Below are 26,971 nucleotides of genomic sequence, written 5' to 3'. Positions count from 1 at the left end.
TCTAATATTTAATGGGTAACACGCTAAGGAAAAAAGAATATAGAAAGATAAATACAGTAATACTAAAATAAAATTTTGAATATATGTACAGTGTAAGAAAAAAACAGTAACTGGTATAAAAAATGCTATGTGTAGAAATTTTCTTTTATGATTAGTTTAACAAAGGCCTAGATATACATATTGTTTTTGCTAAATGAATTACAGACAGTTAAAGAATCCAGTAAAATAAAGATTGATAAAAAAAGTCCTTTTGAAGAAAATATTTATTTGAATAGTCTTTAAATTTTTCAAATAATGTATTAATTTTTTTTTTTAATTACTTAGTCTGAATTTAAGCAGTGTAGTTAGTTGGATATCTGGAAAATTGGTGCTCCACTGTATTAACTTTTCATTATGTAAATTTTTGAACACATAAAGTTTATTTCAACTTGTGTGTTGGGGTGTGTATGTATGTTTAGCCCACCAAGCTAATCTAATGGTTAACTCATTGGAAATCAGTTGTTTAACAATTGAAAATTGTTTAAAACAGTTTTCTTCTTTTTTGGCCTATTTTTTCTCTTAATTCTTGGATTATTCATTCAACCATGTTGTTGTATACCTTTTTCTAACTGAATTTTGTATGCTACTGTTATCTGGGATTCTGTTATTCAAAATTTTTTCAGTGAATATTTGATGTGTTCCTGATAAGGATTCAAGAACAGTGAGTAGCTTCCAAAATAGTAGCCCACCCATTCCTTGATCTGCTAAGGCATTGTCAGAAAAATACAACTCAAGGGACAAAACTTATTACAGTGAAGCATGAATAGTTTACAACTGACAGCAGTAGATTAGAGTAGTAACATACGTAACCAGCAATGATGCTAATAGAAGCAGTGTTAAAGGTGACATTCAAATAACTGCTGTTCAAGCTCTCAGTTCAGTTTTATGTTTCTTACCCTTTATGTGTAAATATACTTATTAGCACTTTTGCAGTGTGCACCGCTTCATCAGATGTATTAAAAACCTTTTAAAAGAATTTAAAACTTTATTAATAAAACACATTAAATACATTGATGAAAAGTTGTGTTCCACAAAAGTGCTAATTTGTAAGAATTAAAAAAAAGCAAGCAGTATGAGGTGATTTTATTTTAGTTATAAATTTATCATCATTGTATTATTTATAATATATAATTATATATTATAAGTAATGTTTTCTTTGTTTTATTATATATACACTTAATAATCTGCAGGATGTCCGGACTAAAAGTAAATCTTATATTAATAGTAATAACTAATCTTAATATAATTTAATAACTTTCTTCTTTTTTTTTAATAAATTTAGCAACTGTGCATGTTTTAATGTAGGTTAGTCAACTTCAGTGTATGCACCTTTTTTAGCTGGTCAGATGCCTAGACAATAATCTAACTGTTGCCAGGTGTTTGGGAGCATCTGCAGCATTATTAGACCAACCACCTTTAACAATTTTTTATGTTAAATCATTCAAATCTCAAACTTTTCTTTGGTATAACTTTTAATAAAACCCAAAGCAAAAACGTCCAGAGAGGTGATATCTGAGAGATATAGGTGGTGATGCAGTTGGACCTCCTCGTCTGATCCAACATCTGGGGAAGTGTTGTCCAGGAACATGCTTATGTCTCGATAAAAGTGGTGTGGAGCACCATTTTGTTGAAAATTGAATCCTTCAGGAATCTGAGGAACAGCAAACTTTTGAAACATGTAGACGTATGTGTGCCCTGTCACAGTGGACTCTGAAAAAACAGCTCTATGACACCATTTTTTTCCGTCTTAGCCAACATTTACTTTATGTTCCTTTCATTCTTGATTTCTGTATGGAGTTTTCAGTACCACAAATTTGACAATTGTCTTTAATTATCCCAAATGTATGAAAAGTATCCTCATCACTAAATAAAATATTATTTGGATTGTTTTCAATATGGTGATTATATCTGCAGCAAACTGATATCATTGGCATCAATCATTTGGTTTAATGTGAAGAAACAGTTGTAACTCGTACACTTGCAAATGGAGGGCTTATGACTGATGTCGTGAATAGTAGAAAAAGGAAGTTTCAGTCCGTAACTAGATCGCATAATAGACTTATCTGGCAGTATATTGCTTACTTTACCCACTCTCTCATAACTAACTGAAACCTGATGATGATGGATGTAGGAGAATCAACATTCAATTCAGTTCATACAAGCCGTTGAACGTGCATAACTGATTGAAAGCGAAGCATGAACTGAACATTTTTTGTGGGGGTCCACATTTTGATGGACTACAGTTGCATTCAATTCAGTTTGTCTGCACATGCATATTCTGCTCTCTGTAACTAGATCGCATAATAGACTTATCTGGCAGTATATTGCTTACTTTACCCACTCTCTCATAACTAACTGAAACCTGATGATGGATGTAGGAGAATCAACATTCAATTCAGTTCATACAAGCCGTTGAACGTGCATAACTGATTGAAAGCGAAGCATGAACTGAACATTTTTTGTGGGGGTCCACATTTTGATGGACTACAGTTGCATTCAATTCAGTTTGTCTGCACATGCATATTCTGCTCTCTGTAACTAGATCGCATAATAGACTTATCTGGCAGTATATTGCTTACTTTACCCACTCTCTCATAACTAACTGAAACCTGATGATGGATGTAGGAGAATCAACATTCAATTCAGTTCATACAAGCCGTTGAACGTGCATAACTGATTGAAAGCGAAGCATGAACTGAACATTTTTTGTGGGGGTCCACATTTTGATGGACTACAGTTGCATTCAATTCAGTTTGTCTGCACATGCATATTCTGCTCTCTGTAACTAGATCGCATAATAGACTTATCTGGCAGTATATTGCTTACTTTACCCACTCTCTCATAACTAACTGAAACCTGATGATGGATGTAGGAGAATCAACATTCAATTCAGTTCATACAAGCCGTTGAACGTGCATAACTGATTGAAAGCGAAGCATGAACTGAACATTTTTTGTGGGGGTCCACATTTTGATGGACTACAGTTGCATTCAATTCAGTTTGTCTGCACATGCATATTCTGCTCTCTGTGATAGTATACTGAACAAATCTTTGAGATATATTCTGTTGTTTGAGCCTACATTTAAGAGATGGTTTCTTAAATGTAGGCCATTAATTTTGGATGCTTTCAACCCAGACATCCTGTACATAAAATGTATGGGTTTGTAGGTCTGATCAACACGTATATATATAAAACTTGTATAATAAATATATTTACCTGTTATAAATTCGCCAAATAGTTTTGTTTTCCTAAAACATGTATATGATAATAAAGTTTCAGCCAAATGTGTAAATATACTGCAAGATAAATTAAGTTCCTTCTTATAATCTATAAGGTAAGTTAACTCATTGATGATTAATTAATATCCAAAACCACATTGATTATGAATGTATGTTTAAAATATTCAATTTTTTTATACGTGTTTACTGGCTTTTTACAAGATATAATACTTAATGTTATTGTAATTCAAATAGTTTTACATTATTCATAATTGCCTTTGAATTATTAGTTATTTTTAATTTATAGGTTATTATTGATAAAGAAACTTACAAGGGAAGTACCAAGAATCGCATTACTCATAAGAGGTGCGTAAATAATTCAGTATATGATGGAATTATAAAAGAAAAATCCAGTGAATATAAGTGTGCACACGGTGATGTTACAATAAAAAATTTAGTCAAGGATATAAATAGTGAAAACAAGATACCTACGCAGAATGATTTAAAAACACACCTTATTACGCATAACAAAAAGAAAAATTATGTATGTAAATTGTGTCAAAAGTCATTTAATTTCAGAAGCAGTTTAACGAGGCATCTTAAAATGCATAAAAATAAGAAAAATTATGTTTGTAACTTTTGTCATAAGTCATTAAATTCTGAATATCGTTTAAAGATCCATCTTGCTACTCATATGAAGGATAAAAAATTATATATGTAAATCTTGTCAAAAGTCATTTAATAACAAAAGCAATTTAACGAGACATCTTTATATTCATAAAAATGAGAGAAATTATGTTTGTAACTTTTGTCAAATGTCATTTAATTGTAAAAGCTATTTAAAGAGACATCTTAATATTCATACAAAAGAGAAAAAATATGTTTGCAACTTTTTCAGAAGTCTTTTAATCAAAATTTTGCTTTAAAATCACATTTAAGAATTCATACTAAGGAGAAAAAATATATTTGTAACATTTGTCAAAAGTCGTTCAGTAATAAAAGTCATTTAAAGAGACGTCTTAATATTCACACAAAAGAGGAAGATTATATTTGTAACATCTGCCAAAAGTCGTTTAATCGCATTTGTGATTTAAAAAACACATTTATTTCCACTCTAAAGTAAAAAATATATTTGTAACATTTATCAAAAAGCTTTTAAGTTTTTTAAGTATGGCACTATTGGTATATAATATTATTTGTATATAAAAAATCTTTTGATAGAGTTATTCTTATTAGAGATATTATTATTGTTATTCTTATTAGAGAATCATTATGAATTTTAAAAATCTTATATTAAGAAAATGAATTAAGGAAAAAAATTAATAGCATTCTTTCAAGTGTGTGTAATTTAAAATTCATATAACAAAATTTATTTAATGTTTATAATTTAACATAACATTTTTCTCATTTTTGTATGTTACAACTAATGATCGAGAGGTTGAAACCTTGTATGTTTCAGACTCAGATTTATATATTACTCTATTTTATAATGTGGGTATGTTTATGAACATTTTAAGCCCAGAACAGAACCATGGCAATCAGAAAATTTGGTGTAAAAAAAGAGTGTGTAAAGTTCTTAAGGGGAACTTGTATACAAATCACAAGTTTCATGTGTTTTTCTCCTGTGCATTTTCACAAATAACCATGATTTTGAATGGATTTAAAGCCTCGTTCTGATTTTATATTAAGTTAACTTTATATAACATGTTTTACATTTTAGTAATGTTTTCAAATAATAAAACCATACAAGAATGTAATCTGATATCTGTGCAGAAATATCCTGAACCTACGAGGTCCATTGATATTTCATTGTTAACGTTTTGAATGTCATCTGATAAATAAAACAAAATGATACAAAGAAGTAAGCTGGCGCATAGCAATGGAATAAATACTCCTTGGCAACCGTGGGTTACAATGGGAAGAGGCTCTGGACAGCTGTGTAAAAGTAGTGTTAAACTTTATGTTATGCTAAATGGTTAAACTTATATTTCATGTTTAATTTATACTTTATCTTAAATGTTCATACTTTATCTTAAACGTTCATACTTTATACTGTATACTTACAAGCTTAAATAAACTGTGGATCTTATTCCTTATTTGCCTATTTTACTAACATTTTTTGGTGACCCTGACGTGATACTTTTTAAACTGAGTGATACATATTACGGAGTGATTTCACAAATATTTTGTGACAATGTGACTGTGAGTATTGTACATTATTTTATGATTCGTTCTGTCTGATATATAGTCTGACTTTTATAAATTATTGATTAATTATTTGACTAATTTAAATATTATTAAGATTTTCACAATGGTTTTAGATGATGAACGTTCCAGTGACAAACTTACTGAGTTACGACGTAAACACGGTTACATTAAGGGCAGGCTAACCCGCATTGAAACCTTTGTAAACTCATTAGATTCCAAAGTTAATAATCCCTTAGAGTTAAAAACCCGTTTAAGAAGACTTGAAGAATGTTGGTCCGAATTTGACTGCGTGCAATCAGAAATTAGAGCAATCTGCACGGATGCTGAATACGAAACTGTAGAAAACGAGTTAGCATCTTTCGAAGATAATTACTACGAAATCGAATCTAAAATCAACAACATCCTTGCGAATCAATCTTCATCTTCTCTTCCTCATCCATCTCCTTCTACTACTGAACAATCGAACATGGCTAACATTAAATCCCTTGCCTTCATGTTCTGGAAAATATGAAGACTGGATTGACTTTCACAACGTTTTTGAGTCTGATTCATAATTCCTCCAATTTAACAGATATTCAAAAATTTTATTATCTACGCTCTTGTTAAAAGCCAAAGCTTTTAAACTATTAAGGAAATAAAGGTTTCTGCCAGTAATTATGAATCAGCATGGACACTTCTTAAGCAGCGATTTAAAAATACTAGATTAATAATAAAGGCTCATATACAAGGGATACTAACTTTCAAACGACTTGACAAACCTCAGTATACCGCGCTAAAAAACTTATGCAATACTATTAATAACCATTTGACTGCCTTAAAAAATTTAGGTGAACCAAACTGATCAATGGAGTACACTTATAGTATTTTTAATTACAAATAAATTAGACTTCGAGACTAGATTGCTGGGAGGCGTATCGTGCTAAGAATATACTAAGCTATTATGATGACAAAGATAATAAGTCTTCTGACTGTGAATCCAAACCGTATTCAATTGAAAAATAAACAGCAGAGGCCCGTCCTATAAAAATGTCCAGTCTAAACCGCATCTTAATCGAAATGTAAATAATATTTCATGTCATGTTAGCAATATCAACATTTCCAAATCTAAATGTGCAATCTGTAATGACAATCTTACAACTGTTACCTGTAAACAGCTCACTAATCTTAACTCGTCACAAAGATACTTAAAGGTTCGTGAACTCAAGCTATGTATAAATTTTGTAAGGTCAGGACACAAGACTGTGCAATGTAAGAGTCTTTATTGTTGCACAAACTTTGCAATATGCGTCATCCCAGTATTCTTCACATTGAAAACACTTCTCAAGCTTCAACAAATCAGTTACCTAAGACTGATATTAAAGAGTCTTCCACTCCGCAACAGTCTGTATCTGCCTTTTCCAATAGTAGTGATGAAGTTATTCTAACTACCGCCATTATCCTTATTAAGAACTCTCAGGGCGTTGCTTACCCTTGTCGCGCACTTTTAGACAGTGGTAGTCAATCACTAGTTTCAGCTTTAGGTCTCAAACAATGTAAAACCCTTGCATCAGTCACCGGAAACGGAAATACAGGAATGTCAACAAATGCCTTTGTAAACGCTACAATTAAATTTAGATTAAACGATTACGAGGAAGATCTGTTGGTTTTAAGGAAAATTGTTAACGATTTGCCGACTTCCTCCGTTAACTTAATCTTAAACATAACTAATGACAATCAGTTAGCTGATAACGGGTTCTTTCAATCTAAACGAATCGACGTACTTCTGGGTGCAAGCATGTTTTTCGATATTTTGAGAGACGGCCAATTTAAACTGGGAAAGGATTTACCTACATTACAAAATTCAGTTTTTGGCTGGGTCGCGAGTGGCAAGATTGCGTCCAACCATGCATTACTGAAAACGTCTCTAGCTCTTACCACGACTTGTAATACTTCAGATGAGAATTTCCATGATCTTGTTTCTTCATTCTGGAGAAAACTGAAGAGATAACAAATCCCTTGCCGAACAAGCATGTGAACAACACGTAAAACACCAGTCAGACGGCAAGTTCGTTGTTAAATTACCTTTTTTGGATGATCCCACGAAATCATTAGGAAGGTCCAAGGAATATGCCATTAAACGTTTTTACTCTCTGGAGCGCAAGCTTAACCGAGATAATGACATGAAAATAAGTTATGATGAATTTTTAAACAAATATCTCGAAAATGATGCGATGGAACCTGTTACAGAAGACAGGGAACCAGAGGCCACTTATTACTTACCTCATCATCCGATCATCAAGGAATCCAGCTCCACGACTCAATTACGCATTGTTTTTAACGCATCAGCTAAGACCTCTAACAATAATTCTTTAAACGATGTCTTAATGATAGGCCCAACTACAATACAGCGGGACTTACAAGCTATACTGTTATCATTTCGCACTCACTCCTATGTAATACTGCAGATATTAAAAAAATGTACCGTAGAATATTAATTCAACGAGATTTTCAACGAATTGTATGACGTAATGATGTATCTGACAAAATTGACACTTACAGACTGAAAACAGTTACCTATGGCACTGCTTCTGCTCCATTTTTAGCGATTCGTTGTTTGTTTCAGTTAGCAGAAGAAGGGAAGGACTTGTATCCCAAAGCATCAAAGCTAAAATTAATGTCGTTACCTCGTCTAGAACTCTGTGGAGCGCTACTATTGGCTCAACTACTTTAAAAAAAACACTTAAAAGCCTTAGATTTACTCAATTTTAACATCACTCTGTGGACTGATTCTACCATAGTGCTTCACTGGTTAATTCTCCTCCTAAAACTTGGCAAACATATGTCGGTAATAGTGTCTAAAATTCAAGAATTGACACCTAACTGTACATGGAAACACGTAAAATCACAGGATAATCCAGCTGATCTCATTTCAAGTTCTCTGCCACCTAAATTGCTCTTAAACTGTAATCTCTGGTGGAATGGACCTCAGTGGTTATCAAAAACGTCAAATGATTGGCCTCAACCAATTCAAATGACAACAATAAATTTCAAACTCAAAGAAAGACGAAAGACCAACACAATCCAATTATCAACTCTAACATACTTTGAATTAATTGACAGATTTTCTAGATGGATTAAACTATTGCGGATTACAGCTCTCTGCCAACGTTTTCGTAAAAATTGCAAAACCCCTGATAACAAATTTACTGGACATTTAACCTATCAAGATTTGTTTGAAGCTGAAACTACATGGATTAAACAAGCACAGCAAGCCTTTGTTGAAGATCTTTATAGGCTTAAAAACAACAAGGAAGTAAGTAACAGACTTAAATCACTGGCTCCCTTCATTGATGAAAGGGGAATAATCAGATTCAGGGCAGGTTAAAACATCTGCAGTTTCACCTAATCACAAGCATCCTATACTCCTCCCGTCAGACCATCGCGTGACCAAATTGATAACTCTACAGGCTCACCCTAATACTTTACATGCTGGTCCTCAAGCGCTCCTTGCAAATGTAAACAAAGTTTTGGCCAATAAATGGTAAGGTTTTAACGCGTAATATAGAACTGCACCAAAAACTGAAAAACATCTTATGGGAGACTTACCTTCGCACAGAGTACAACCATTTGAGAATAGTGGAGTGGACTTTTGTGGACCCTTTTATAGAAGAAATTATCAACGGAAGTCTTTACCAAACTGGTTCCAGAGCTTACAACCAGGAAATTTATTGAAGCCCTTGAAAGGATGGTATTTAGGCGAGGCGTTATGAAAAACCTTTATTGTGACAATGGAACCAATTTCGTTGGAGCGAAAAATGAACTCAAAGAATTGCAACAAATATTCGCATCAAATACTCACATCAATTGAATTCGTTTTGTGCATCAAATAGAATCGACTGGCATTTCATTCCACCCCGTGCACCCCGTTTTGGTTGTGGGAGACAAGAGTAAAATCAGTCAGGGACATCTTAAACGAGTGCTGGGAAACCATATTTTGTTGTACGATGAATTAGAAACCTTATAAGTTAAGGTAGAAGCATGTGTCAACTCTAGACCTCTTATTCCTCTTTCCAGCGATCCTAATGATCTAAGTTCGTTAACACCTGCTCATTTCCTTGTTGGTAAACCCTTATGCTCTTTTCCAACATCATGAAGACATTGAAGATGACAAGCACCCCCAGACACCTCAGCACATCAATAACTGATGAAAACTTGGAAAAAGTGAAAGAAATGATTATGAATGATTGCCGAATCACAATCAGAGAAGTTGCTGATGATGTTGAGTTATCAATTGGCTCATTCCATTAAATTTTTTCAGATGTTTTGGGTATGAAATGTGTGACAGCAAAATTGTTGAATTTTGAACAGCGGCGAATGGAAGTTGCTCAATCGTCGCAGTGGAGGTATTCTGGATCACAAAGACTGAAAAAAGCTTGACAAGCACAGTCGAATGTGAAGGTTATGCTCACAGTGTTCTTTGATTTTAACGGCATAGTGCATCATGTGTTCTTGCTACAAGGTCAAACGATCAATAAGGAGTGTTACCTAAAAGTATATTACGCAATTTGCATGAAGCAATCTGAAAAAAAAACACCCAGATTTGTTGTGAAACCATTCTTGGCTTTTGCACCACGATAATGCGCCTGCTCACATTTCATTGCTTGTTCATCAATTTTTTTCATCACTGTAATGGTACCCCAGCCACCATATTCACCAGATATGGTCCTGTATGACTTTTTTCTATTCATAAAAATAAAGAGAACCTTAAAGGCCATAATTTTACAAGCATAGATGAGATTAAACAAGTTCAATGAGATTAAAGATCAAGTTCCCAAAGTGTTTTGGAGATTGGAAAAGCACTGGCATAAGCGTATAATATCTAATGGGGACTATTTTGAAGGGGATAAACATTAATGTAGACAAATAAATAAAATTCTTTCCAAAAAACAAAAATTCTTGTTAATTTTCGTATATATATGTTTTTAATGTAATTTATAATTTATTTTCTTTAGCTGTTGTAATTAAATTTAATTTCCCTTGATTTAAACAAGATCAACTTTGTTTTTTTCTATTTCTAATTAAATGCTGGAGCAGTCCTCTTTTAACCAAGAAGCATCATACCTATCCATTCTTGATATGAATATCAAGAATATGAATATCATTCTATTCTGTGATTTTATGCACAGTTTAATTGCATAATCATACAATTATATCAGTGTAATTATATCAATGTGAACAAATTATTTACTGTGTAGGTTTATTTCATGAACAAAGGTAATTATAAATTTAATAAATCTGATAAGAATATTTTTTAATGACAGTTATTTCCCTTGTCCAAGTGAGCAGATTATGATAAAAATAATTATTAAAACATATATAATTCAATTGTTGTTAATTGAAGAAGATGAGTAACTTTAGGCAGACTTTGGGAACAAGGAAAACCGAACTAATTCAACAACATTGTTTTCATTAGACCTCTAGTTTAAGTATAACTGTTAAACAAAACAATTCAAGCGCTATTTATTTATTTCAATTTTTATTTAATTTAGGTACTAGTGATCCTGGAAAGTTAATCAGCTGAAAAATATTTGACACATACAAGTCTTTGATAATTAATCCTTCTAATGTCAGAATTAAAATACATTTCCATGCAGAAGGGAAATTTAGGGGAGAATAGAAAACTTCACCACCACAAATTCTCATACCTGACAAATGTAAACAGCCAACATGTTAATCAAGTTGGTAACAGGAATCCATACAAACTCCAGTCCCATTGATAATCTTATTATTTATAATAATAATTCATTGATAATCTCAGTTCCATTCATGAATCTATATTTACATATTGTTCTTGAAAATATCATGGATATTTTATAGACATTTATAAATTTATGGACAGGATATGTTACAAATTTTATTAATGTTTATGCTTTTTTCTAAAGGTTAGCTTATTAATAAAACCAGCAACAAATAGTAATAATAACACTGGATAACAGTGTTCCTTTTAATTTTCGTATCCCTATCAATTTTTCCTAAGCTCCATATGTTAACCTGTAGATAAAGGGATATGAACTAAGTTGTGAAAAATAAATTTAGTTCTGATATAGACAATTTAAAACTTTTAAGAAACTTAAGCATCATTTTATTTTTTCTTGGCAAAATACTAAAATAGATTAATTCAAATTTAGCAACATATATACATAAATAATACCCAATCAAATTACTTCCAGTCTAGATAAAATTTATCAGTCAAAAAAGGTATCTAGAAATGTATTTTTAAAAAAGCAACAAGTTTTAAAAAATATAACAAGCAGGTAATAAATAATACTGAGATTACAAATTTTATTAAACATAACAATTACAGAAAGTTTATATTATTGTCTTAATGATACACTGTTTTATATGATTAAAATTTACAAACAATTAAGATATTTTATAAATATTTTATTTGAGTAGCCATTATAAGATCTGCTTCTTAAAAAAGTATTATTACATAATGATTATTAACAGATTATGCAGTGACCTTCCTGGTAAGCAATTGCTACAATACTCGGACAGTAATGCCTGTAATGTTGATGGAAAAAAGGTGGATGTAAAACAGAAAGTAACAAACTTGAACAGAATCTGTTGAACTAGATGTCAGGAGGGTATCGCAAATTATGTTTACTGAACACGATGTGGAAGGTCTTCAAGTGCCTCCAGGCTGGATGATTGCAAGCTGAAGTTAAGGAAACAGGTGGGCTCTCTGGAACCAACAGGTTCAGGCGTGGGAGGTCCACCATCGATGCTGTAGAGAGGGTGTTCACCTGGGTGAAGGAGAAGGCGCATGCCAGTGGTGGTACTATTGGATGTCCTTAATGCCTTCAATAGTGTCAGCTGTCACAGAAGAGCTGAAACGAAGAGGAGTCAGCACATATTTGAGGGGCTGGAGAATGAGTATCTGAATAACAATAAGGTAACCACCAAAGTGGAAGGTGGAGTAGGCTGCCACTTCTACATTCATGGATGGTGCCACAGGGCTCTGTGCTGGGACCCCTCCTATGGAATGTGGTATTCGATGAAGTGCTATGATTGGAGTATCCCAGCGACACAGAGGTCATGGTCTATGCTGATGATCTGGTGCTCTTGGTTCCCAGGGCCAAGGAAAGGGAAGTTGAGGAGAAAGAAAATGCTGCGATTGAACAGGTGAGCATGTGGTTGAACATCAGAGGACTGCAGCTGGCCCTGGAGAAGACCTCTGTTATGGTGATGGCTGGCCAGAGAAAGCTGTAGGAGATCACCCTCCCGCAGTGTAGACGGTATAAGAGCAAGTCAGGTAGAAATGCCCAAGTACCTCAGGGTGTGGATTGACTCCAAGAGCAACTTTGGAGTACATGCAAGAGAGACTGCGAAGAAGGCAGAGAAGGCAGCTGCTGCACTGGCTAGAATAATGCCTAGGAATGGGACTCCACGAGGTTGCTGCACACAATACTATCGAAGTGGTAACAGACATTATGAGTCTCCTGGTTGAAGTCTTAGGAGACTCATAATGTTTGTAACCGCTTCAATAGTCTTGTACACGGCACCCACATGGAGTGCAGCAATTCAGGTCAAACAGAATGTTAACCTTCATGTGGCGGTGCAGTAATGCTACACATATTGGCTGCATACAGGACTGTTTCGGAGGAGGCTGTGAGAGTCCTGGCGGGACTTTCACCAGTAGAGCTTCTGGTTGAGGACAGAATAAGAAGGAGAGGAGGGTCAGCTTGTAGTCAGTTGCAGGTTAGGTTGATGGAGGATTGGCAGGTTCCCTGGGACACCTTGAGCAAGGGAAGATGGAACTAATTAAGAGAATAGAATCATGGCACAAACAGAAGCATGGGGAGCTGGGTTATTATCTCACTCAGTTTCTCACTGGCCATGACGACTTCGGAGTTTACCTTACAAGGACTCTGAATGAATCTACTGCGGAAATGAAGATACCCCAGAGCACACCTTCTTCCTTTGTGACAGGTGGGCCCAGTTACAAAGTGAACTGGGAGTGGAAGATCTGACTCCAGAATTAGTTATGGATTACATGCTCCAAGGGGAAGGCCACTGGAGGATGGTGTCTGAGTGGGTTACCAGAATACTTTGCCACAAGAAAGAAATGGAGTATAGGTGACACCAGTAGTGGTACTCCTACAGGACCGGTAGCTGTGATAGTATTATTATTATGTAGCTTGTTCATTAAATAAAATTTAATGAATAATTTTGTCATGATGATGTTAGCTATGTGGTGTTGACAGGAAAAGTATTATGTACCTACCTGTGTTAATCTATGATGTATTATGTGTAGTATAGTTCTACTGAAGGTTGTAGGATGAGTAATCGGCCTTCATTGTGATGATCATGTGTTGTATTTCCTTTTTGATAGTTAGTGTATTATGCATTGTATTACAATAGGTATTGTAGAATCATGTATTATGTAGTTGTATTTTATATAATGTATTATTGTATCATGTATTTGTTTATCCTAACGATGTTTATAGCATCGTTAGGATATATTTACTTGTCACACAAGTCATCGGTGTAACTGTAATAGTTACGTGATTGATGTTGAAGTATTGTATTGTGTATCTACCTGTGTTAATTAATGAATGTAGTATGGTAATATAATTGTATTGAATTATAGAACGGATATAACCATCGCCTGAACATGATCATATTATTGTGCTGTATTTTCTTGTTAGTTCTAAGTAGTGTATTGGTATTATGTATCCACTTGTTTGTCATATCAGTATAAATTCAGCAGTTTTGTGAATACTCTTCCATGGTATTGCCATTATGTTTTGGTCTGTGTTTAATTGATAACTGTTGTGTATACATTTTCTAAGTAGAATTCTAGAGGCAAATTATTGTATTGTATTGTTTGTTAGTTATAAGTATTGTGCGGTCGTACAGTAAAAGCTAAGATAGTTTGTATACTCTTCGAGGAGAAGAAAGATCCATCCCTGAGCCTACGCTGTGACTATGAGGTGCAGGAGTGTGAAGTAGTAAGATATAATTTAAAAAAAAAAGGATGGGGGTCGAAACATGGCATGTATAGGGCCAGAGAGATAGCCTCCCTCTCTGAGGACTAGGATGTTTTGGTCTGCCCACAAGCAAGTGTCGGGGGGGGTTGGGGCTTCCCAATGATGGCATGGGGGACCCTCGAGGTGTGAGAGGGCTGCATGCAGCAAAGGGTATGAGGAAATGCATGCCTGGAGCAGATAGAGTATGGCCAGGAAGGGTAGCCCTCTAGTAGAGGAGTATGCCAGCTGTCCAGAAGAGGAAATCACCACTCTTTAATGAAGCTAGGGGGACCGGGGGACCCTGATGGGAAAGCCTCAATGTGAGGCTTTCGACACTCCAAGGTGACTGAGTTTTGCTTAACTGTGAGGTCCAGTTGGAGGTGTTCATAGGAAAAAGGTGTACCAAACAGAGGATAATACTGCGGCAGTAACGAAACAGAGGATAATACTGTGGCAGTAACGAAACTAATTGACAAACAAATTATGATTATCAACCAAATGTTTTTACTATAAACACATATATTTACTACGGTAATAAGGGCTGTCTCTGATAAGGGTATTTATCCGGGTTTAAAAAAATTAATTGTTAATAACATTTTATATGTAATGTAATACCTTATACTTTAATAAATATCTTTAAAATTATTTCAAATACACGTGAAAAAATTAATGAAATATTCTGAGGATTTATTATAAAAAAGCATAAATTTACTAATTTCAGGCACTCCTCAAATATAATAGAATGATCTATTCAACTCATGCAGATAGTAAAAAGTAGAAACAAGTTGACTTAATTGAGAAGTCTACACTCATTACTATATATTACTATATGTCAGTATAAAAATTAGTGAGTAACTGTTTATTTTATTTAACCCTTGTTACTGTTGTTTTGAATATTAAAATTAAATCAGTAGCATTCATTATTTAATGAGTTAATCATAATTTGAACTAAGAATATGTTTTTTACTAATATGTTTTGAAACAGTATGACAATTATAATATTATTTAAGGCTGTTGTAAATGCTGTTGTTGTTGCTGTTGCTGCTGTACAGTCATCGCTAACTGCCTAAGCTGTTTCAAAACTGTTTCAACTAATTTCTTTTTATCTCGTTCACTTTTCTTTAATACTGAAAATACAGTTTTCTTATCAGCTTCTCTAATTCTGCAAAAAAAGATAAGAATGACAATAAGACTAATTGATAATACTAAAAAAATGTAATTACAACTGGTTTAGAAAACTATTTACTAAGCTTACAGCTTTTTTTTTACAGAAAGGCCTAAAAACATCTAAAAATCACCAATAAAAATCTGATCTTTCTAAAAATCAAACCAAGATGATCATAGTAATTATCCTTAAACATAATCAGCAAAAAGATTAAAAATAAATACTTATTAATTCTATTATACAGTTTAGTCAATTAACCTGGTGCAGAAAGTAGATCATCAGTTTTTTCAGCAGTTTAAAATACCATCCTCTACCTGAGCATACACTCGTCAAAAAATAAAGTAGCGGTGACTGTATATTATCGTGTTACAGGTTCAACAAAGGATATTGAGAGATTACAAATGTTAAAATTCTCACAATTGTAATTTATTACTCTTTAGGATCTTAATCAGTGGACAACAGAATTATAGGCATAACAAATTGGTCTTTATACCTATACAATGTGTCTATAAAATTAATGATGGAATTTCAAGCTGTGATGATGTGAAGTAGTATATGTCAAAATGAAGAAAATCTGTCCATGTTTTTGGATACACATAAACATGTTCTAGTATGAGGGTTGTCTTACAAGGTCAGTAGCTACATGAAGCTCATTATTCATCACGATTACAGTGCAGTGGCTTGCCAAGTTCGAGTCGCTTACACTTATTAGGCATGAATATCATCATATGTTCAATGAAAAACTACTACAGTAAAAACATCATTCATTGATAGGATAAATAACTCTTACGAAATGGGCAATCTACTTAAACAGTTATGTTCTGGATGAGAATCAGTGTCTTATAAGATGGTTGAAACTGTATAAACAAGTCACTTCTACAGCTCAAAATGTCAATATGGAAATAAATAACATTTTAACACTGAGTTAGGAATTTCAGAAACAACTGTGCTTCAATGGTTATAAAGTTGAAATTTAAAATTTATCCACAGGACAAAATTAAAAATTTGCATTTATTAAAGACAAATCTATGTGGGTTACATCATGTTCACTACAAAATTTTTCTGACCTCAATATAAATCATCACTTTTTCTTTTATTATTACATAACTTGAAAAGGAACATTCTTTTTCAGTTCAAAAAAATACTCTTCATAATATATCAGAATGAAAAATTTAAAAAAGTAAACTCATGAACAAGAAAGAGCCCTGCGCAAAAAATATTTCTGATTTTAATAATTTTTTTCATGCATATTAAGATTCCTAATTATTTTTTTACATTTTTGTAATGTTAAGTAGTTTAATAATTTATTTTGGGTTATTAATTTATTTTGTTTATCAATTCCTAAATAGATACAGAAAAATCAGTTTAATAATCGAAATGAACACCTACTTGTATTTCCTAAATTATTATTTTTTTTCTAGGTTTTTCAGTATTTGATGATCCATTTTCTAAAACTTTATCTGCATTCACAGAGAAAAGGAAAAAATACAGCATAAATATTTAAATGAAAACATTGAACTACAATATTAGTTTTTTATTTTTACTAGTTTTCAGGTAATAAAAAATATAAAATAGTCAATATAGATAAAAACAAGAAATTTAGATAGTTTCTGAGTGTATACCTTCTCGCCAGGTACATTTGTACAGTAAAATCATATGTTATACACCATTAAATATACTATCTTGAAATATAATACAATATTTAATTTTTGTTGCACCATAAATACAATATTCAAACTGAATACTCTTATTCACACTCCAAGTTTGATATAAAATGCTCATTGCCTTAATTATCATCAGTTAACTCAGCAAGTGATCTGAAGAATATCTTCAGTTAACTATTCATTTAATTTATCACAAAAGTCATACAATTAACAAGTTTGGTGCATTTATAATGATGAATCATAAAAGATAAAATTCAGGAAAACTTGCGTAATAAAAATCAATTCATATTCAAAAAAATCATGCGTAAAAAAGCAAATAATTAAAAAATTATCTCCATACACTTATTATTTAAAAGCATAACAAACTTTTACTTACTTTTCTAGAAGTATAATAGCTGTGTTAGGGTCAACTCTACGATATTTTGAATTTTCTTGTCCGTGATCATGAAAATATGTAGGCCAATCCCAAGCCATAAAAAGATCTAATAGTTGCCTTAATGCAGAAAAATGTTGAAGAAGTTCTTCTTCTAAATCAGAAACTGGTTGACTAGCAGCAAATTCTAAACAAAAACATACATATAAAGAAAAAAAATCATAAAACCTTATAGTTTGCAAAAAACATAGAATAATAATAAAACCCTAATAGCTATTATAATAATAAATAATAAATATAATAATAATTATATTATTATAATTATAATAATTAATATTATTAATTAATTAATAATAATTATAATAAATAATAATTAATTAATAATAATAATAATAATTATAATAAATAATTAAATAATATAATTAATTAATAATTAATTATTATTATATTAAATTATTATAATTATAATAATTATTATAATAATAATAATAAATATAATAATAATAAAACCTAATTATAGCTATTAAGTACAACACCAGATGCTTTAGGGCACTTCAGGCCCCTTGCATCTGGCGACTTTGATTTTACTTATTACTCTTAATGTACATCAACATCACACGCTTTGGATTCACAAAAATATATAAAATAGTATGAGAAATCAATATCTTTCATTTCGCGTAACATTTTATTTGCATTAAAAGACAGACAATACAGAAATAGACATATTTTAATAGTACAAAATAATTTTCATTTTTTTTACAACAGTTACAAATAATTATTTTTCACAGCTCAAACACAGGTATTTTCTTTTGTTAAAGCAAGGTAGTTTGTTTTACATATAATCACAGATTAAAAAAAAACTTAGAACATTTTTTTAACTTTGTGATCAGTCGAGAACTGGTGTTCAGTGTTATATGGCTGTTAACAAAAGCAAAAGGCCAAAGGCCTAAGGCCCCTGAGCACAAAGTAAACAAAGTCGAGAGGCTGTACTTTGGCCAGACAGACATATTTTCATCAAAGTGCATTAATAGAGAGGATAAAAAAGGGAAGCCTTTTTTAAGCCACATTTTTCCTGAGAGAAGTCATAAAACTTGCGATTCATGGTTTGTTTTAGAGCATGTTCTTTTATTTAATAAATACCCAATATACCCATAATAAAAATAGTTAGGTTACTTTTTAACCATTAATAAGCAAAACAGTACCAAATTGTACTAAATTTTTCATATAGGTCAATGAAACTTGACATGAATCTCATGAAGCTGCTAACAAAGAAACTTTTCCTTCAGAACAAAATATTCTCATACATTTTTTAGAATGTTAACAAAATTTCAATTCTGGTTTTGTAAATATATATTGTTAATATATATAATATATACATTATATATATATAATATACATAATATATATTGTTATAAAAATATTTTATAACAATACAGTTTCATTTTTTTAACTAACAAAATCAATTTGTTCATTCCAAGCAAATTATTCATCTAATAAAATAGCCAAAAATCCTGTTATTAGGTGATTGAAAAATTATGCAATCAGCAATGTTAATCAAAAATACTGTCATGATGTTCTTAACAGCTGAACTCTTGTTCTTCCAATCCACGCTCTATTTTTTTTTATTCCACTTAATAATGGTGAATCCACATCTCATCATAGGTTAGAATACTGTCAAAAAGCATCACCTCCTGGGTGAAACCATTATTTCAGTTCTGGGCATATGCAAAGTGTTGTCTCCTTATGGTGGTCTATCGACTCTTTTGGAAACCATCTTCTGTTTGTTTTACGGTATGTGCTTTTAGGCAGTCCTTATATTCACAATTATATACCAGTATATAACTGTGAATATATACATAAATTTTTAAATGTTAACTTACCCTTAATTTATATTTATGAATGTGTAGTCTTGTTAAAAAGAATAGTTACTTATCGTTTACCTTATTGTTTCTATCAAAAAACGACCGCAAAACCTTTTTCCTCTTTACGTATTTAACTCAATACTTGGGCTCACAAGAAAGGGCCTTATTATGCTTCTTATTCCATATCTAATAAATTATCTATCTATTAAAAAAATCTTCTGACTAATTTATTTAAAATACAAGTAAAAAATCTTATCTTACAGAAACAATATTACTCTGTTGATGAATTTTTAAATAATACTAATTTAAAAATTGAAAAAACCCTGAATCTTCTGTAACTGTTAAACTTGTACATAAACATGTGCTACACAATAATCTTCATTAATGCCTTTTGATTTTTGAATTATTTGACTGTTATCTTTTGTATTTAATATCTTCATACATTTTACAAAACATAATTTCATGATTTTATATTGTACGTAAATAAATAATATGGACTTTAATCGCTTCTAATTTTTATTTTCTAATCGTGCATTTTGTGATGCTACTCTGCATGTAATTATACAATAAATTATTTATAATAATTATAATTAAAATAATCATTAGCAGAGGATGTGGGGTGATGAGACGTATAAGGATGTGGATTTATTAAGAATTCTCGTTTTCTTAATAAATTACCTGTTGCAAGCAACATATTTGAAAAATTAATATATGTATATCGTATCAAACATGTTAATCACAGAATATAATTAAAGTTAGAAGAGTAAGCCAGTCAAAAAGTAAAATAAATCTTTATTATCCTCAAATAACACAGTTACAATTAAACAAGATAGAAAACTCAGCCGATTATTTCAAGTACATAACCTAATCTTTATTTGTAACGTAAACCTAATCTTTATTTATAATTATAACATTCAAAACATAAATTATTTTAAATCTACATTTGATTCGATAAAAAATAAAAAGACATTTCAATCCTATTTTCTCCTGTATGCATCACATTCAGTTTAATATTCTATTAAACTGTAATATTTTGTCTCTATATTTTAGTATAAATATATATTATTCTGATTTGATTATAAGATAAAAAATTACGCTAAGCAAACCGTGTTTTTCATGGTACTGAATTAAGGATAATTTATATACACAGTATTCATGAAGTATAGTAACACTGAAATAAATTTCAACTCTTGTTGAAATGAGATTCAGCAAATGGTTTTACCTAAAAAAAATAAATTTTTTGGTTAAAAAACCTACCGCATCCCAAGGTCCCCTCCTCTTCAGGGCCAATTCAAAAATGTTTAAAGGAAAAAGGAAAGGTTAGAGTTGAGATACGTTATTCTAATAGGTGACTCTAACTAAAATGGTGGTCATTTAATTTTTTTTCAGTTATGTACAAAAGTAACTCTTAAACAGCAGTTATTATTATTTTTTTAATACTGGTAGCATGTCATTTTAATAATTAAATACGAATGTTTTAACACGATTTGAAATGTGCTGTTGTATGAGAAAATAAATGAAATTCAAAATTAAAGAGAAAGAGTCATGGGAAATTAGAGTTGTTTTAGAGGATACATATTAACAATATCTGTAATCAAACAAACAAGAAGAGTAATGAAGTTTATTAAATACGATAAAAGAATTTCAAGGTTTTTTGTTTGCATGTTCATTAATAAATTTAAATTATACTATATAATATCATTTCATAACATATCCTTTATGATTTTTTTTCTCTGAGCCCCCTTCAAAAAAAAAATTCAAATTCCGACGCCTATCCCTCACTTTTTCTGTTTAGTCTCTGGAACCACCTTAAGGAATAAACTCTGAAGTAATAACTTCAGAGGATGAATGAGGATGATATGTATGAATGTAAATGATGTATATTCTTGTACAGTCTCAGGTCGACCGTTCCTGAGATGTGTGGTTAATTGAAACTGAACCGCCATAGAATACCAGCACCATCTAGTATTCAAATCAAAATAAAAGTAACTGCCTTCACTAAGGACCAATCTAAACCAGATTTAATCGGGAAGATTTCCTGATATATTTTTGCTTTCAATTTTCATCATTCAAAAAATATTTTTCACACAAGATGTACAGTTTTGAACACCTAATAGTCTCATTCCAAGATGTCGCCTGCCAAGGGAACCCATCCTAGTTTCGGAGGGCATGCCATAGGCACACCGGGAGAAGCTACTAATATAAATTAAAATAATTAAATTAATAAATAGCACACATAATAAATAAAGCCTCCTCTATGAATCATGAGACCTTGCCGTTGGTGAGGGGGCTTGAGTGCTCAGGGATACAGAGTAGCTGGACCGAAGGTGCAACCATATCGGAGAGGTATCTGTTGAGAGCCAGACTAAGGAATGATTCCTGAAAGAGGGCAGCAGCTCTTTCAGTAGTTGTTAGGGGCGTGAGTCAGGACGACATAAACGGCCGTATCAACATCACTCAGTCCTCTGAGTACTGCGCAGCTGAAAGCAATGGAAAACTACAGCTGCTTTTTTTCCAAGAAAATGTGGCTCTCTGCATTTTCACATAACAATAATGGAGGCGCCTTCCTTGGTAAAATATTCCGTAGGTAAAATAGTCCCCCGTTCGGATCTCCGGGTGGGGACTACTAAGGAAGGGGTCACCAGAAAATTAAAAAATAACATTCTACGAGTCTGAGCGTGGAATGTTAGAAGCTTAAAAAAGGTTGGTAGGCTAGAAAATTTAAAAAGGGAAATGGGTAGGACAAATGTGGATATAGTAGGAATTAGTGAGGTTCGGTGGGAAGAGGAAGGCGACTTTTGGTCAGGTGATTTTAGAGTAATTAACTCAGCATCAAATAATGGGCAGGCAGGAGTAGGTTTCGTGATGAACAAGAAGATAGGGAGGAGAGTGGAGTATTTCAAAACGCATAGCGATAGAATCATTGTAATAAGGATAAAATCAAAACCTAAACCGACAACGATTGTTAACGTCTATATGCCTACAAGCGCCCATGATGATGATGAGGTAGAGTGTGTATACGAAGAGATTGATGAAGCAATTAAACACGTAAAAGGAGATGAAAATTTAATAATAGTTGGAGATTGGAATGCAAGCATTGGAGAAGGCAAGGAAGGAAATATAGTGGGTGAATACGGGCTGGGCAAAAGGAATGAAAGAGGGGACCGACTTATAGAGTTTTGCACGAAGTATAATTTAGTAATTGCCAACACCCAATTTAAAAATCATAATAGAAGAATATACACTTGGAAAAAGCCAGGCGATACTGCAAGGTATCAGATAGATTATATCATGGTTAAGCAAAGATTTAGAAATCAACTCGTTGACTGCAAAACTTACCCTGGAGCAGACATTGATAACGACCATAATTTGGTGATAATGAAATGTAGATTGGGGTTTAAAAACCTGAAGAAAAGGTGTCAGATGAATCGGTGGAATTTAGAGAAGCTTGAGGAAGAGGAGGTAAAGAAGATTTTTGAGGAGGACATCGCAAGAGGTCTGAGTAAAAAAGATAAGGTAGAAAATGTAGAAGAAGAATGGGAGAATGTTAAAAAGGAAATTCTTAAATCAGCAGAAGCAAACTTAGGCGGAATAAAGAGAACTGGTAGAAAACCTTGGGTTTCAGACGATATATTGCAGCTGATGGATGAACGTAGAAAATATAAGAATGCTAGTGATGAAGAAAGTAAAAGGAACTATCGGCAATTAAGAAATGCTATAAACAGGAAGTGCAAACTGGTGAAAGAAGAGTGGATTAAAGAAAAGTGTTCAGAAGTGGAAAGAGAAATGAACATTGGTAAAATAGACGGAGCATACAGGAAAGTTAAGGAAAATTTTGGGGTACATAAATTAAAATGTAATAATGTGTTAAACAAAGATGGAACACCAATATATAATACGAAAGGTAAAGTTGATAGATGGGTGGAATATATTGAAGAGTTATACGGAGGAAATGAATTAGAAAATGGTGTTATAAAGGAAGAAGAGGAAGTTGAGGAGGATGAAATGGGAGAAACAATACTGAGATCTGAATTTAAGAGAGCATTAAAAGATTTAAATGGCAGAAAGGCTCCTGGAATAGACGGAATACCTGTAGAATTACTGCGCAGTGCAGGTGAGGAAGCGATTGATAGATTATACAAACTGGTGTGTAATATTTATGAAAATGGGGAATTTCCATCAGACTTCAAAAAAAGTGTTATAGTTATGATACCAAAGAAAGCAGGGGCAGATAAATGTGAAGAATACAGAACAATTAGTTTAACTAGTCATGCATCAAAAATCTTCAACTAGAATTTTATACAGAAGAATTGAGAGGAGAGTGGAAGAAGTGTTAGGAGAAGACCAATTTGGTTTCAGGAAAAGTATAGGGACAAGGGAAGCAATTTTAGGCCTCAGATTAATAGTAGAAGGAAGATTAAAGAAAAACAAACCAACATACTTGGCGTTTATAGACCTAGAAAAGGCTTTCGATAACGTAGACTGGAATAAAATGTTCAGCATTTTAAAAAAATTAGGGTTCAAATACAGAGATAGAAGAACAATTGCTAACATGTACAGGAACCAAACAGCAACAATAACAATTGAAGAACATAAGAAAGAAGCCCTAATAAGAAAGGGAGTCCGACAAGGATGTTCCCTATCGCCGTTACTTTTTAATCTTTACATGGAACTAGCAGTTAATGATGTTAAAGAACAATTTAGATTCGGAGTAACAGTACAAGGTGAAAAGATAAAGATGCTACGATTTGCTGATGATATAGTAATTCTAGCCGAGAGTAAAAAGGATTTAGAAGAAACAATGAACGGCATAGATGAAGTCCTACGCAAAAACTATCGCATGAAAATAAACAAGAACAAAACAAAAGTAATGAAATGTAGTAGAAATAACAAAGATGGACCACTGAGTGTGAAAATAGGAGGAGAAAAGATTATGGAGGTAGAAGAATTTTGTTATTTGGGAAGTAAAATTACTAAAGATGGACGAAGCAGGAGCGATATAAAATGCCGAATAGCACAAGCAAAACGAGCCTTCAGTAAGAAATATAATTTGTTTACATCAAAAATGAATTTAAATGTCAGGAAAAGATTTTTGAAAGTGTATGTTTGGAGTGTCGCTTTATATGGAAGTGAAACTTGGACAATCGGAGTATCTGAGAAGAAAAGATTAGAAGCTTTTGAAATGCGGTGCTATAGGAGAATGTTAAAAATCAGATGGGTGGATAAAGTGACAAATGAAGAGGTATTGCGGCAAATAGGTGAAGAAAGTAGCATTTGGAAAAATATAGTTAAAAGAAGAGACAGACTTATAGGCCACATACTAAGGCATCCTGGAATAGTCCCTTTAATATTGGAAGGACAGGTAGAAGGGAAAAATTGTGTAGGCAGGCCACGTTTGGAGTATGTAAAACAAATTGTTGGGGATGTAGGATGTAGAGGGTATACTGAAATGAAACGACTTGCACTACATAGGGAATCTTGGAGAGCTGCATCAAACCAGTCAAATGACTGAAGACAAAAAAAAAAAAAAAAAAAAAAAATAAATAAAGAACCCGACTTAATAGAGAAGGAGATGAAATCTGGCAGAAAATAGTGATACATTTTCTGTCATAAGTTTGTTATTTGTCAATCGATTTTCAAAACTAAGGTGCCATTTTGTTCTAAAAAAAATGCTTAGCATTTTCTTAAGAACACATAATTTGATAAAAATTTACACGGTCACCGTTAACATTAATATAGTGAAATACTAAAATAATATAAATAAATAATTAATAAAATGAAATATTTTATTTATTAGACAATGTTGTTAAAAATGTGTGTGTATCATCCTCATTCATCCTCTGAAGTTATTGTTCACTTCTCAATCCGATTTTCATATATAAATTTATTAATAAATGCAAAATGCCGGAGAGAAGGAAAATCGAAGGGAAATGTAACAGTTTTCCTTAAGAAACTTTCTGTTCACTTTTACACCTAGAATCTGTAATGTATAAGCCTACCGTTTTAGATACACACCTGTTTACAATTGGCAATTCTTCAGAATGTCTTAACATCACTCCCAAGTGCAAAATAAAATTCATTTCACAACAGAAATTCTATGAATACCTTTAAACAGTATCAGAAATAAGTTAAATTAATTAATATTTTTAATAATTTTTTTATTTTAATTTCTGCTGACACAGGGGGAACCCGATGGGTTAAGTCCTACAGGATAATTTACAGAGAGGTAGTCAGTCAACTCCCATGGATCTTGGGTCAATTGATGTGCTGCTTAATGGCAGTTTCGGTTGCTCCAGGGGTGCTTAAATAAAATTAAGGGAGAAAAAAGGGAATGTTGGTATTGTGAAGCCGTTGTTTTTCACATATATTTATGTTTTATTTACTTTTTAAATTTTAATATCGGGGTCCTTTGCATCCTGTAAGTATGTTCAGTGTTTGTGTCTAAATTTTCTGTCTTGTTTAGTTTGGTGTTTTTAAATAAAATGTAAGGGCCCTTTCCACCCTTACATATGACAAACCTGATTGTGATTTAATCCCTATTTTACAGAGTGTGATGAGGGCTAATGACTGTAGCAGTTGATGCTCATATAACCAAAAAAATAATAATAATATCCTCGAGAAAAGATTTTATTAATATTATTTTTATATTTAATAATAAACATAAAATGGGTATAATTCGTATTAAAATAATCAGAAGTACAAATTTTTTTATATTTTAATTTATTATTCAGGAAAAATCACAATATTTAATTAAACAAAAGCTATGAAAATTTTAACATCTTTTTTTTAAATAGATTTTTTTTGTACAGATATTATATGTTAATCACTTTAAAACTGATATTATTGTGAATTAAAATTGCATAAAATTATAGAATACTACTTATACCTGTGATTTCAATTCAATTTGTATAAGTATTTTATTATAAATAAAAATAAATAAGCTACATTAATTATTATTTATAATTTATACCTCCAAGACGGATGTCAACAACTATAGAAGTATTTCATTGTTGCCAGTGACTTATAAAATACTGTGAAAATGTTATTGAATAGATTAGAACCCCAAATAGATCACATATAGAAGGGTGTGAAGAAGGATTTAAAAAAGGACGATCATATTCAGAATAAATACAAAGTCTGATCGATTCTAAAATATTACGTATCCAGAAACAAACCTTTCTTATATCTTTTACAAAATTTCAGAAAGCGTATGATTTTGTGGACAGAGGACTTTTTTCAAATTTTGAGAGAATATGAGTTGACCAGAAAAATTTGAACCTCATTAAACTCACTCTTACAAACACATTCTCTAAATTTAAAATTACAGCAAATATAGGCAAACCTTTCCTAGTCAAAAAAGGGCTGAGACGAGGTGATGAACTATCACCGAACCTATTTAAACTGGTTTTGAACAAAATAAAGAAAATCTT

The 26,971-nt window shown here is 32.1% G+C and overlaps 1 protein-coding gene across 1 annotated transcript; it reads right to left on the bottom strand.

Moving 5' to 3' along the window:
- Positions 1–15,040: 15,040 nt before the first annotated feature.
- LOC142330412 (exocyst complex component 6-like) lies at positions 15,041–25,594 on the bottom strand. The gene is made up of 3 exons (XM_075375642.1): positions 25,557–25,594; positions 17,683–17,907; positions 15,041–15,639 (listed from the first exon to the last, which is right to left on the bottom strand). Exons 1-3 carry the CDS (start codon positions 25,592–25,594, stop codon positions 15,483–15,485), a joined length of 420 nt encoding a protein of 139 aa, XP_075231757.1. The 3' UTR covers positions 15,041–15,482.
- Between the last annotated feature and the right edge of the window lie 1,377 nt (positions 25,595–26,971).

This window comes from Lycorma delicatula, chromosome 9 (assembly GCF_047948215.1).
Source record: "Lycorma delicatula isolate Av1 chromosome 9, ASM4794821v1, whole genome shotgun sequence".
Classification (NCBI taxonomy): domain Eukaryota; kingdom Metazoa; phylum Arthropoda; class Insecta; order Hemiptera; family Fulgoridae; genus Lycorma; species Lycorma delicatula.
The sequence above is the reverse complement of the archived record's forward strand: the minus strand, read 5'-3'. Positions and strand labels throughout refer to the sequence as shown.